General features: G+C 50.3%; 1 protein-coding gene across 13 annotated transcripts in view; it reads right to left on the bottom strand.

Annotated features, from left to right (window-relative positions):
• The window catches only part of CDC45 (cell division cycle 45), a 40,763-nt gene that overhangs the window by 9,831 nt on the left and 17,065 nt on the right, over window positions 1-13,867 (bottom strand). For all 13 annotated transcript variants that reach the window (XR_010155981.1, XR_010155982.1, XR_010155980.1 and 10 more), the window contains 6 exons: window positions 13,315-13,376; window positions 11,620-11,670; window positions 5,271-5,390; window positions 3,220-3,351; window positions 2,873-2,971; window positions 2,077-2,238 (listed from right to left, as the gene is read on the bottom strand). Coding sequence is in view for 9 of the 13 variants with exons in the window: in XM_016939702.4 (XP_016795191.1) it covers window positions 2,077-2,238; window positions 2,873-2,971; window positions 3,220-3,351; window positions 5,271-5,390; window positions 11,620-11,670; window positions 13,315-13,376 (626 nt within the window). In the remaining 4 variants the exon portion in view is untranslated. The remainder of the gene's footprint in view (window positions 1-2,076; window positions 2,239-2,872; window positions 2,972-3,219; window positions 3,352-5,270; window positions 5,391-11,619; window positions 11,671-13,314; window positions 13,377-13,867) is intronic.

Raw genomic sequence — 13,867 nt, 5'->3', positions numbered from 1 at the left:
GATCAAGAGGTCAGGAGTTCAAGACCAGCCTGAACAACACGGTGAAACCCCATCTCTATTAAAACTACAAAAATTAGCCAGGCTTGGTGGCATGCGTTTGTAATCCCAGCTACTCGGGAGGCTGAGGCAGGAGAATTGCTTGAACCCAGGAGGCGAAGGTTGCAGTGAGCCGAGAGCGTGCCACTGGACTACAGCCTGAGCGAGAGTGAGACTCTGTCTCAGGTGGCGGACGAGGGAAAAGACATATAATCCCGATACATCCTACAATATAGATGAGCCTTGCAAATATGATGCTAAGTAAAGAACCCGGTCACAAAGAACCATATCTTATATGATCCCATTTGTATGAAATGCTCAGAACAGCCAATTCATAAAGACAAAAGGGAGACTGGTGGTTGCCAGAGGCTGGGAGGATCTCTCTGGGGCAACGAAAATGCTCTAAAATTAGATAGTGGTGATTGCTGCACAACCTTGCAAAACCTAACTGCAACCTACTAAAAGTCATTGCAGGCTGGGCACAGTGGCTCATGCCTGTTCCTCCCAGCACTTTGGGAGGCTGAGGTGAAAGGATTGCTTGAGCCTAGGAATTTGAGACCAGTCTGGGCCACATAGTGATACCCCATCTTTACAAAAATTTTTAAAATTAGCAAGGCGTGGTGGCATGCACCTGTCGTCCCAGCTACTCAAGAGGCTGAGGTAGGAAGATTGCTTGAGACTGGGAGGTCAAGGCTGCTGTGAGCTATGATCATGCCATTGCATTCCACCCTGGGCAACAGAGCGAGACCCTGTCTCTAAAAAAATAACAATAAAATAAATAGAAGCCATCACATTGTACATTTTAAATGGGTGAATTGTATGGCATGCAAATTGTATCTCAATAAAGCGGTGGGAAAAAAAGTGTGCTTGGGAGCAGAACCAGGAAATCCCAGAAAGCAGGCCCCCATATATACATATGCATCTTTACCACTGCACAAAAGCAACAGAAGTGGCAGCTCTGTGAAGCCAGAAAAGCTGTCTGAATCATGCCTCCTCCTCCTAAAAAGTCAGGGAAATGGAATTTATACATAAAAAGCATGAGAGAAGTAGCAAAGTCAAATCCCCTCAAAGTCACTATTAGAAAAAAAGAGAATAAGGGACAGAATAACACCTCTCTGGATAATGAAAGTACACTAATGTGAAAGTTGCAGATCCCAGGATGAAATCACTTTTTGACAGGCCCAAACAAATTCAAGCTGGGAAAGCACCAAGGAGAGCTCCTGCTTGCATGTCTGGAATAAACACTCAAAGACTTTCTAAATAACCCCACAAGAAATCCCTTCTTTAGGACTGCAACAATTCAGATAAGATGCTCTTAAAATATAACACTTGCCCAGTAATGCATCTTCACCATTGAACTGACGCCAACTCTGGCTTTGAGTCTCTGAAACCAATGAATTGTTTCCAAGCTAGCTTTCGTGAACTCCTTTTGCCAATAAAAGTGTCCCCTTAGCCTCCTCTCTTTGCATGCATATTTGGCTTGCCATAGCTGTGCATCACAGACACTATAATCTTCTTTTCTAATTCCCAAATAAATTCAGTGTATTTGGAGATATTTTTCTCTGATGTCTTTAGTCTGACATTAGACAGACATGCTAAAAAAAAGATCCAAATTGTCACATTCCATTTCAAAACAAGCGAAGACATGGAAAAATATAGAACATCTCAGGAAGTGAGATAAGAAAGAATTGGAAACTTAAAAAATTGAGAAATGACAACTATAAGATTAAACACAAGAACGAATATACATAACAAATAATGCCTTTTGTTAAGAGATACAAAAGGTAAAAAAAGAGAAAATTTTTAAAATCAAAAAGAAAAAAAAAGCCAAAAAAGATTCGAGAGAAAGTGACAAATACTGAAGAGGGGCAGGTAATGTGTCAGGTGCACACCACACTGGCACTGTGATTCCAGTTCACCCAAGCAGTTTCTGCAGGACACAGTCACTCCCACAGCCCTGGGGTCCCCGTAACTGACCTCCCTGGGCAGTGTGAGAACCAGTGGTGGCCCCATGAGGCAAACCCACAGCCCTCCTGCTACCTGGAGAGGCTGTCCAGAGCCTGGATGAAGTGATCTGTGCCTGAGCCATCCTTCTCGGGGCTCTCCATCAAAGACATGGTGGCAAAGACCACGTCGCTGGCCAGGAACTTGTGCTTGAACCCAAAATGAATGCTGAAAGTCTGCACGCGCATGTCCTTCATCCTGTCATGGGAGCAAACACAGCTGTCACCCTCAAATTGTGGGCAAACTCTCACTGCCAGGCAGGCCAACAGATGTGCTAATGTCCCTCACAGGCCCAAGTCAATGCTTCCAGCACAGCCATGCTGCTCAGAGGATGAGGCAGGTCAGAACGTCCAGACATACCAGCCCTGCAGCCCAGAGTGGCCGGGTGCCTTCTTGTCAACAGCTTTATGGCTGGCTTAGGGGGTGTGTGGGGTCCTCTCCCACACCTTAGCATGCCAGCTGGCTGGGGTGGGAGAAGCCAGGGGCCTCCAGGAGTGCCCATGGACTTGGTCGGGCAGAGTTCACCTGAACCTGGCCCTGTGGCCCATTTGCTGTCTCCAGTGAAACAGACTGGGGTCGACCTCACAGGTCCCACAGCAGCCCTAGGATCCAAGGATCCTAGGATCCTAAACCTCACAAGCTTGAAGAAGTCCTATTTTTAACCCAAAAAGAACTCAAGACTTCAGAAATGGCCAGACTCAGATAACACTCATTTGTACATTCTTGGGTTATTGTTTTTTTTGCATTATTTTAGGAGCACAGTTAAAGTAGAACCCTTCACTTTAATGAACCTGGATGTAATGAAGCTAAATCCAGAAAAATGTGTGTTTACCCAAATTTATTTGCAGACTCTTCAATCATTTCCCGCAAATTCTCCTTCAAGGAGATGTCCATGGCCTGGAACTTCTGCTTCACCTGCTTCAGGGGAAGACTGGAAAGAGCAAGCCCAAGCCACATGAGTGAGGTCACCACACACCAACAGGGTGGAAAGAAACCCAAACCAAGGGCAAGCGAGGATGTCCCCGCACCAGCATTTAGAGGATATTCTGGGATCTAGGGCAAGGAGCTTATGGCAGAACAGGCTGCATTTTATAACTAAGTTGGTCACAACAAAGCAGAGGGGCTTTTCCCTTGGGGGTGGCCAGGCCTGGCACTGCAGAGGCCCAGGCAGTCACTCACCCCATGTCTGCAAGGAACTCCTGGAGCCGCTTCTGTCCATGCACAGACCACAGCTTGAACCTGGCTGCGGTATAGCTGGTGTTGCACAGGCTGTCATGGAGGGACCAGTGCTGGTAGAGCACCAGGCGGAGGCTGGGCCTGCAGTCAAGGAGCATGCAAGCACCCACTGGCCGCCCTGAACACTCTCGTACCTCCAGCAGGTGGGCCACTCTGATGGCGGGGCCCTTCCTCACCAGGCCTGCCTGCAAAACCAGGTATCCCAAGGGTGACCTGGAGCCTTTTGACCTTCTTAGCTTAAGCTGACCCATACAGAGAGCCTGTGAAGTGACAGGCATAGACCACCATCCCTGTCTGACAGGCAGAGAATCTGGAGCACAGGGGTCTGCAGAGTCCAGGTGCTGTGGTCACATGGAGCAGTCATGGCCACACATGACGTAGGAGGCTGGGCGTCACCAGCTTGTCGTCCTGCACCTCCTGCTCCACCTAGCCCAGCCCTCCCTACAACCCATTCCTCCAGAGAGCCCTCCACTGGGACCCCATCCACGAAGCACCCCCATCCTCAGCCCTTTTTTCTTTTTTTTTTTTTTTGAGATGGAGTCTCACTCTGTCGCCCAGGCTGGAGTGCAGTGGCGCGATCTCGGCTCGCTGCAAGCTCCACCTTCTGGGTTCACGCCATTCTCCTGCCTCAGCCTCCCGAATAGCTGGGACTATAGGCACCCGCCACCATGCCTGGCTAATTTTTTGTATTTTTCATAGAGACGAGGTTTCACCGTGTTAGCCAGGATGGTCTTGATCTCCTGACCTCGTGATCCACTCGCCTTGGCCTCCCAGAGTGCTGGGATTACAGGCGTGAGCCACAGTGCCCGACCTCCTCAGCCCTTTTCTTAAACATATCCATCACTGCCCCTGGCACCGTGAGCGCAGTTGTGAGTGTGGACTGTCCCCCACGGTGGATTTCCCCTCTACAGGACGAGAGCCTGCTCCTGCCTGCTTCCTCGGCATGCTCAGTTCCCACCACTGCCCCTCCCAACTCCTGGGAACTCCCAGGCCTTCAGACCACCATGCTCCCTGCCCACACTCCAGCAGCTTCCTCAAGCCCCGGCATCCTCAGCTCCCTGACTCCCTCCCTCCTGTCTCAGTCACACACTCCCATGGTCCCTGGGTAAGTGAGCCCACCCTGCCACACACATGATGGGACCAGCTCCAGTGCACCGCGGCTCCCCTCCCCAGGAGTTCAGCCAGCTCCGCCCCACTCCCCAGGCTCTGATGGCCACCTGACTACTGACGTGTCCACACTCACTCTTCCTCCTTCCCAGCCATCACAGTGCAGAGACAGGGCAGCTCCGTCCCTGACATCATGCTATCTGACTGCTTACAGCCACTGCTGCAGTCTGGGCCAAGCCACTATTGTGTGGCCTTGGAAAGCAGTGACCATCTCCTTGCCCCCAACCTACCTCTACTGGGCAGCCAAGGGACCTTTTAAAAACCCTGACTCAAACTCTGGTCACTCCACAGCCTCCCGCTGCCCTTGGCTCACAAGGCTTGCTCTGGCCTCCTGACACCTGACCCCAGCCAGTCCCCCAGCCCCTCCTGTGCTCAGTACAGCAGCTGCCATACTGAGTGTGGCTGAGACTGTGTGAGATGTGGTCTCCCCATGGTCTTTCCTGAGCACTCCACCAATGTCCCATGTGCTTCTCAAATACACATCACGCTGTGATTACATGGCAGCTCCCTTCTTTCCTGACTGCATGAACCACCGCCCGCACTGCTACCATGTCCAGAGCCAGGCCCACAATAAACACTTTACAGGGATGTGCTGGAGAAGGGTGATACTTCCAAACTCAGCTCTGGCATTTAGAAGCCAAAGCCACACAGATGAGCTGGGGTAGCACACCACAGCCCCTTCCCCCAAAACTTCCTGCCCCACCTGCTTTCCCTCCTGGGGATGTGGCCAGAACCCACAGAGGGTGACAAAGCAAACAAGGCCTGCTGAGCAGAACCCTGGAGGCAGGGGTGCTGCCTGTGCCCCTCAGGCTGGGCCACAAGGATACTCATACTCAAAGGAGATCCGTGTGCAGTCCACGGAGAGTGTGTTCTCCTCATCCTCGTTCCTGTGGTTGTGGCGGGAAACGTGGCGCTGCAGGACACCAACATCAGTCACGTATTTCATTCTGGAAAAAAAAGTAGCACAAGCCTCGGCTGGTTCCCTCCAGCTCTTACCAGGCAGCCTAAGCCTAGGCTCCATTCCCGCTCAAGGCCTTCCTCAGGGGCCTGCTCATCACAGGAGCTGTTCCCATGCAGGGACTAAGGACATGCAGCCTGCATAGAAACCAAGCACCCAGGAAAACATGATTGGACGGAGCGGGGGGGTGTGGTCTCTAGCCTTGCCCACCTCCAGTCCTCATGGATCTCACACCTCCTGAGAATGGGCACCGCAGAGGCCACAGCCCATACAGCCAAGATGACAGACTCCGTAAGTGACAGGGATCCACAGCAGAGTGGGTGAAATGTTCCCTATAAACTTTACAAAATTAATGAGGGCAGGGGGAGGGGAGAAATGAAAATGAACCCAGCTCGCAGCACATCAGCATCAGTCACTAGGTCGGCGTGCTCTCTGACTGCTTCCTCGTAGCTGCGTGGTGTCTATTGCCTCAGAAGCATGTAGACCCTGTCACAAGATTGTAGTTCCCCTAACTGCTCCGTAGATCACAACTTGAACCTTAGGAAATGCTGTTTTCCCTTTGAGATATTCCTTTGGGTCCTGTGTACTGATGGAGCTACTGACTCAGCTGCTCCGAAGGACCCCACGAGGAGCTGACTAAACCAAGAGTGCAGTTTGTACACCCTGATGATTTCATCCCCCTTGCCCCACCAATCAACTATCCCAATTTTCCAGCCCCTCACCCTCCAGTCCCCTTAAAAGTCCCAGCCCAGGCCGGGCACAGTGGCTCATGCCTGTAATCCCAGCACTTTGGGAGGCCGAGGTGGGCAGATCACCTGAGGGCAGGAATTTGAGACCAGCCTGACCAACATGAAGAAACCCCGTCTCTACTACAAATACAAAATTAGCCGGGCGTGTTGCTGCATACTGGTAATCCCAGCTACTTGGGAGGGTGAGGCAGGAGAATCACTCGAATCTGGGAGGCGGAGGTTGCGATGAGCCGAGATAGCGCCATTGCACTGCAGCCTGGGCAACAAGAGCAAAACTCTGTCTCAAAAACAAACAAACAAACAAAACCAAAAAAGCCCAGCCCAGAACTCCTCAAGGAGATGGATTTGAGGATCTCCTCCCATCTTCTCGCTCGGTGCCCTGCAATCATGAAACTCTTCCTCTGCTGCAAAATCTGCTGTCTCAGTGTAACAAGTCTGTTACTGCACAGCAGGCATACAAACCTGCTGGTCCTATAACACATTATGGTGAGTCTAGCCTCGAGCCCCTTGTGGGCATTTGCTTGCCTGCGGCTTGGTGCGCCTTCGCTGTTCAGTGGGAAGGACCCAGAGACAAGCCCAAAGCCCAAGCGGCCACTGGGTTCCATTGAATTATATGGGCTGCCACCTGTGCCCTGCCTGTTGACAGGGCAATGTCAACCTTTGGTGCATAGACTGCTCGCAGCAAAGCAAGTTTCTGGTTTTGAAAGGCATCTTAGGTAAGTTTTCTCCATGCAACCAGCACCCCTTTCTCCTCTGATTTGCTGGCCTCTTTGGAGGTCCTGGGGCCTCTTCAAAGGTTTTGTGGCTCCCTCTGAAGTCTCGAGGCCTCTTCTGAGGTCTTGTCGACCCTCCCTAGTAATAGGAAGGGCCTTGTTTGAGGGGACTTCCTCTGCATTGGAAGGAGACCAAAGAGCACTGCTTGGGAGAAATCCTCTTGACTTCTGAAATTTGGAACTTGATTTCGGAAGGCCTTTCGTTTGTCTTTGTCTTGTTATGTAGGTTTATGTTTGTGAAAGGGATCCCTGAAGGAATTGCTAGCAGCAGCTCAGCAGGCCTAACTCAGGTTGACCATATACTTTTTCATCTTGCCCAGAGACCACCCGCTGAACTCCTGGTTGGAGGTAATTCCTCCCAACTTTGAGTAGATCAAAGGTGCTGGGGGCTGACAGGGGCAAGTATGAGCCTCGCCACGTCAAATCTGGGCACGGAGTGGAATGATTAGTGTCTGCATTTTTGTTGTGTGTATATCGTCTCAGCTGGAATGAGAAATATTGATTTGGTTACTCCAAGCTGGGCACTGGGCTGCATCTTGTGAAACTGGGAAGACAAGAGACGTACATCTTCATCAGGTTAGTGCAGTGGATAACTTACCCACTAAAAGAAGAAATTCCTGTGGAAAAACTATGAGAAAGTTTCTGCCTGCTTTCTTTTTTTAAAACAGGGTCTCACTCTGTTGCCCAGGCGGGAGGACAGTGGTACAATCATAGCTCACTGCAGCTTTGACCTCCCGGGTTCAAGTAATCTTCCCACTTCAGCCTCCCAAGTAGCTGGGACCACAGGCATGCACCACCATGCCCAGCTGATTTTTTTTTTATTTTTATAGAGAGGGGTTCTATGTTACCTAGGTTGGATTCCTGCAATCCTCCCACCCCCGACAAAGTGCTGGGATTACAGGCATGAGCCATCACCCCTGTCTCTTTTCTGTCTGCTTTGAATCTGGTATTATTAAGCTACTGGTATTGAGAAAAGACTCACTGTTTATGGTATTATTCAGAGCTACTTGGAGATTTTGTTTTGCTTATACAGCTCAGCCAGTTGTAGCTAAAATGTAATGATTGAAAACTTGAAACTGGAGAAAAAAAGAAAGGGTAAGTTTTTAAAATCAAACTGCTATAGAAACTGCTTTATTCAAAATTTTAGTTCACAGCCTTCACTGAATTACCTACTGGGATAAACAAAGTTTATTTATGTGAATGGTTCCAATTTTGTCAGAAATAATTTGGATCCAGCCCTCTTTTATAAACTGGTGAGTTTGTACTGCTGTCTCATGGCTAGAGTTCTGCAGTAAAAGCTGTACCTCTGTATGTGTGTGTATGTGGGTTAAAATAAATTTAGATGTATGTACGTGTTGTGTTATGTGTTGTGCCTACATGGTACCAAATTGGCTTATAAATAAATGAGTGCTCGTAAACAAAGTAAATAAGTTCAAATATTTTTCAACTTCATGTGACTTAAATGATCTTTAGTAAATAAGCTGGCTTTAAAATTATTGGTAAAATAAAAATAGAAACGTCTTCAAAACTATCAGCGTACATCTTTTTTCTGAGTTTATTGACTGAACGATTTTATATTTGTCTCTACTGGATATTTAGGGTGTCAGGACTTTGCATAAAAGGTTTTAAGACTGCAAAACAAACCAAAACCAGAATGATCTTTGTATGATTTTTTGACAAATAAGATGAATATTGTTGGTTTAATGATAACAGCTGAATCTTCTGAGTTGTCAGCAAAAATACACATGCATTTAACTTTAAGGTTCTTAGGTGAACATCTGATGGTCACAGGCTATAAAAATGATTAAGAAGGCCAGGTGTGGCAACTCACATCTGTAATCCCAGCACTTTGGGAAGCTGAGGAGGGAGGATTGCTTGAGCCTAGGAGTTTGAGACCAGCCTGGGCAACAAAGTAAGACCCCATTTCTATAAAAAAATCAAAAAAATTAGCCAGGCATGGTGACACATGCCTGTAGTCCCGGCTACATGGGAGGCTAAGGTGGTAGGATTGCTTGATCCCAGGAGGTCAAAGCTGCAGTGAGTTACGTTCATGCCAACACACTCCAGCCTGTGAGACAGAGCAAGACCCCATTTCAAAAAAAGAAAAAGTTTAACAATAAAATAATTTGAAATGATGACTAGTTTTGTCTCTCAGTTTTCATAAGTAATCTAGGCAAACTTAAAAATGCATGAAATGTAAATTGTATGAATGCTTCTAGGCAAACGTTCCATGCAGCTTAAAATCCTAAAATTACTTTAGATGCTTGTTGGGTGTCTGGGTCATTTCCAGTTAAGAAAGGGTTATAATATGCCACAAGATTCTGAGGAGGCCACAAGACCTCCAAGGAAGCCAGCAAATCAGAAGAGAAAGGGGTGCCAGTTGCATGGAGAAAACTTTCCTAATGCCTTTGAAAACCAGAAACTGTTTTTGCTGCGAGCAGTTTATGCACCAAAGGTTGACACTGCTCCGTCAACAGGCAGGGCACCAGCAACAGCCCATATTTCAATGGAGCCCAGTGGCCACTTGGGCTTGTCTCTAGGTCCTGCCCACCGAACAGTGAAGGGGCACCTAGCCGCAGGCAAATACCCATAAGGGGCTTCAGGTAGGCTCTCCATAATTTTTTGTTTGTTTTGGTTTGGTTTTTTTTGAGACGGAGTCTTTTTCTGTTGCCCAAACTGGAGTGCAGTGGCACGATCTCAGCTCACTGCAGCCTCCGCCTCCTGGGTTCAAGCGATTCCTGTGTCTCACCCTCCCGAGTAGCTGGGACTACAGTACAGGTGTGTGCCATCATGTTCAGCTAATTTTTCTATTTTTAGTAGAGACGGTGTTTCACCATATTGGCCAGGCTGGTCTTGAACTCCTGACCTCAGGTGATCCACTCACCTCTGCCTCCCAAAGTGCTGGGATTACAGGGGTGAGCCATCGCGCCCGGCCTCCAAAATGTGTTATAGGACCGCCTGGTCCTATATGTCCCTATGTCCATATGTCCACTGTGCAGTAACAGACCTGTTACACTGAGACAGCAGAGTTTGCAGCAGAGGAAGAGTTTCACGATTGCAGGGCACCAAGTAAGGAGATGGGAGGAGATCTTCAATCCATCTCCTTGAGGAGTTCTGGGCTAGGGCTTTTAGGGAGACTGTGGAGGGCTGGAAAATTGGGATAGTTGATTGGTGGGGCAAGGGGGATGAAATCATCAGGGTGTACAAACTGCACTCTTGGTTTAGTCAGCTCCTCGTGGGGTCCTTCGGAGCAGCTAAGTCAGTAGCTCCATCAGTATGTGGGACCCAAAGAAATATCTCAAAGGGAAAACAGCGTTTCCTAAGGTTCAAGTTGTGATCTATGGAGCAGTTAGGGGAACTACAATCTTGTGACAGGGTCTACATGTTTCGGAGGCAATGAGACACCAAGCAGCTACGAGGAAGCAGTCAGAGAGCACGCCGACCTAGTGACTGATGCTGATGTGCTGTGAGCTGGGTTCATTTTCATTTCTCCCCTCCCCCTGCCCTCATTAATTTTGTAAAGTTTATAGGGACAGTTTCAGGTACAGATCCTGTACAGGAAGTCCCACTGAGCACAATGAGAGCAGGAAGACCCCACTCTAGGTTCCAAAGGGCCACCAACCAGGACAGTGACCGTGGGGGCCTCACCTGAGAGACTGCTACAGACCAGGAACAGTGCCTATCAGTGCATGCACCATGGTGTTTCTAGCCCCTACATCATCTGTGCACAAATTCCATGCTACTCTTAACACACGAAGGGACTCAGGGCCCAACAGGGCAGTGGGCTATGCCAAGGTGACCTGTCCAGGCAGTAGCTCCAGGCCTGAAACTTGGGCTTCTCCTGCCTTGTGGGCCTTATTGCAGGACCCAGACAGGGGCAGGGCTGGGGAGGCAGGAAATAGTGGCATGGGGCCTATTCAAACTGCATGAGGAGACCAGCACCCAATTGGAGGCTGTGCCTAAGGGCTGCGCCAGGTGACAGCCTGGGGACATCTACATGGGTCCCCTAGGAGAGGACCAGCATGTTGGGGTCTAGGTCCATGCCAATCCCTAAGAGATTCTGCCTGATGGCTACTAGAGAAGGATGGGCCACTTCGTGCATTAGCAGGGATGAAAGAAGAAGCCAACCCCCACTTCGCCCTGCAGCATCTGCATTCTGAGGCAGCCTTGCAGCTCACCGTCAGTCTATCAGATGGGGAGCCCACCACTGAGGGCAAAAGGGGTTCTGCTTCACACCAGACCCCTTACCTTTGGAGCCTTCCCCTTACCTTTGGGGTCAAACCCCTACTGCTTGGCAAGATACTCAGGGTCCTCACTAGGGGCTCTCATCCCGCCCTCAACCTGCTCCTGTGTTGTCTTCCCCCAACCCCCCACCAACTGCAAGGGCCACACCTCAGCACCTGCCTCTAAGCCTGGCCCTGCTGGTAGCACCCAGCACAAGCAGGGCACTGGGAGAGAACTGGGGAGGCTGGCTCTACCTGCCAGATGAAGACACCACACAAGGCCACGGTCACTCGGCTGGTACTCAGTTAGCCCTTCCTCAGTGACAAATGCTTGGGCCCAGGGAGGAGGGCCAGTCCTCACTTCTCAATAGGACCCTACAGGAACCCTGCTAAAAACTTAGTGGCTATGGTCAGGCTGTGCACCTGGCCACAGCACAGGGCTGACCCTGCAAGGCAAGGGAGTGTGTCCTTACTGAGTGATCTTGTCTTGCACCCACTGGTCCGTTAGTCCAACGATGGCCCACCTGGAGGAAGAGAAGGCAGTGGAGCCGGCCTATAGCCCACCTGGGCTCAATGAGGCCTGGGGGATGGAGTGAGATGATGGAACGGGCCCAAGCTCAGCACTCTGGGGAGTGTCCTGCCAGTGGGGCCAGACCCTGGCTTGCCTCAGTCAGGTGGCCTCTCTCCTTGAGGTGAAGAGGTTAGAAGGGTAATTGGGGCCTCGCAGTGCACTGCCTGCCACTGTGGGAGCTTTAGGTACTCAGAGGAGGAAAACCTCCCAGGACAGCCATGGCAGCTATAATAGGAGCCAGCACTCCCACCCACTCCTAGGCCACGCTCTGCTCTTGTCCTGCACTCCTGACCCCAACACTCGGAGTGGAGTTGATACAGTATCGTGGCAGAGGCCTGTGCTGAGCTGTTGGTGACCCTGGTATCACTTCATCTCTCTGAGCCCCTCATGGCACATGCCCCCAGCACAGGGGGCCCTAGTTGTGTTCACATCTACTCATCCTGCAGCTTAAAGTAGCAGGATGTAGAGTAGCAGTGTTTAGGCCTCTGGTGGGCCTTCAAGGCTCCCATCTTCAGGCTCATCTTTTACCTGAGACCCAGGCAAGGCCTGGCTTCCCCAGCATGACGGCCAGCCCACGGCAAGAGTGACTGGGCCCCACTGTGCTCGGTCATGCCAGGTGCAGCCCGCACAGCGGACTCAGAGGAGGGATGGTTCTTCCTACATCAAATTTTGCCACCGTGTGCCAGGACTGCAAGGATGCCTAGCAAGAGCTGCCTCCTTTTCTGCAGACAGCATCTCACTCTGTCACCCAGGCTGGAGTACGATGGCACAATTGTAGCTCATTGCAGCCCTGAACTTCTGGGCTCAGGAAATCTTCCTACCTCAGCCTCCTGAGTAGCTTGGACTACAGGTACACACTATGACACCTGGCTAATTTTTGAGACAGAGTTTCATTCTTGTTGCCCAGGGTGGAGTGTAATGGCGCAGTCTCGGCTCACTACAACCTCTGCCTTCCGGATTCAAGCGATTCTCCTACCTCAGCCTCCTGAGTAGCTAAGATTACAGGCACCCACCACCACGCCCGGCTAATTTTTTTTTTCTACTTTTGGTAGAGACAGGGTTTTACCATGTTGGCCAGGCTGGTCTCGAATTCCTGACCTTCCAAAGTGCTGGGATTACAGGGGTGAGCCACCATGCCCGGCCAATTTTTTTTTTTTGAGACAGGGTTTCACTTCATTGCCCAGGCTAGTCTCAAACTCCTGCACTCAAGTGATGCTCCTGTCTCGGCCTCCCAAAGTACTGGGATTACGGATGTAGGATTAAGGATGTGAGCCACTGCAAAGGCTGCCTCCTTCAAACCTCACACTCCTTGAATTTACTGAGTACAGGCTGAGCAGCAGGAGTGGGGAGGGTGAAGCTGTACTGTATTCTCTTCCTCTGCATTCTCCGACACTCCAAGTCCCATGTTTGTGTGAAGCTCCCAGAGCTTCACAGTTAGGAAAAAGACCAAAATCACACACATACCCAGAAAGGGGCTGCATCTGACACTCCTGGTGGGGACAAGGGAAACACCCTCCCTGTGGGAGGACAGAGCTGCTTATGTGGCACTGACCAAGGCAACAAATACTTCCACACAGCTGCTGCAGGGGCTACGTACCACAGCATGTCATTCAGGTCCTTGGACAGCATCCAAGCCAGCTCAAACATCACCATGGCTGACTGTAAGGAAGCAGAGAAGTCTAAGGCTCATGGGAGGGGCATGTGCTGGGGCTGGGCCATGCAGCCAGACTGGACTTGAGCCAGAAGGGCCCTGGCAAACCCCTGTGGATGGAGGGTCTACCTGGCCAGGGCATGTGGGTGGATTCCAGCCAGACATGTGGGATGAGTACACGCTAAACTGAGAAGAGGAAGACTGAAAGTAACTCCTTTGCTAGCTAAAATCATTACTGTCTGTATATTTTATCCTGTAGCAAGGGAAGAATTCACTTGGTAGGGGCAGCCTGGGTGCAGCACTGGCTGGGGCCTCTTTGCATCTCCCTGTGTTCCTCAGTGATGCCCAAGGCAGGCACTGAATCCCAAAGGCCAGGAGACCCCATCATTTGCCTGGCTCTGCATCCGTACACTCCTCCTGCTTGGCTGGCGTCCTCAAACACATTCCCAGGAAGGCCAGGTGAGGCAGAGCCCTGGGTCCAATTATTTGAATATTAAAG

This window comes from Pan troglodytes, chromosome 23, assembly GCF_028858775.2.
Source record: "Pan troglodytes isolate AG18354 chromosome 23, NHGRI_mPanTro3-v2.0_pri, whole genome shotgun sequence".
Lineage (NCBI taxonomy): Eukaryota > Metazoa > Chordata > Mammalia > Primates > Hominidae > Pan > Pan troglodytes.
Note: the sequence above shows the minus strand (reverse complement) of the source record. Positions and strands in the feature narration are given on the sequence as shown.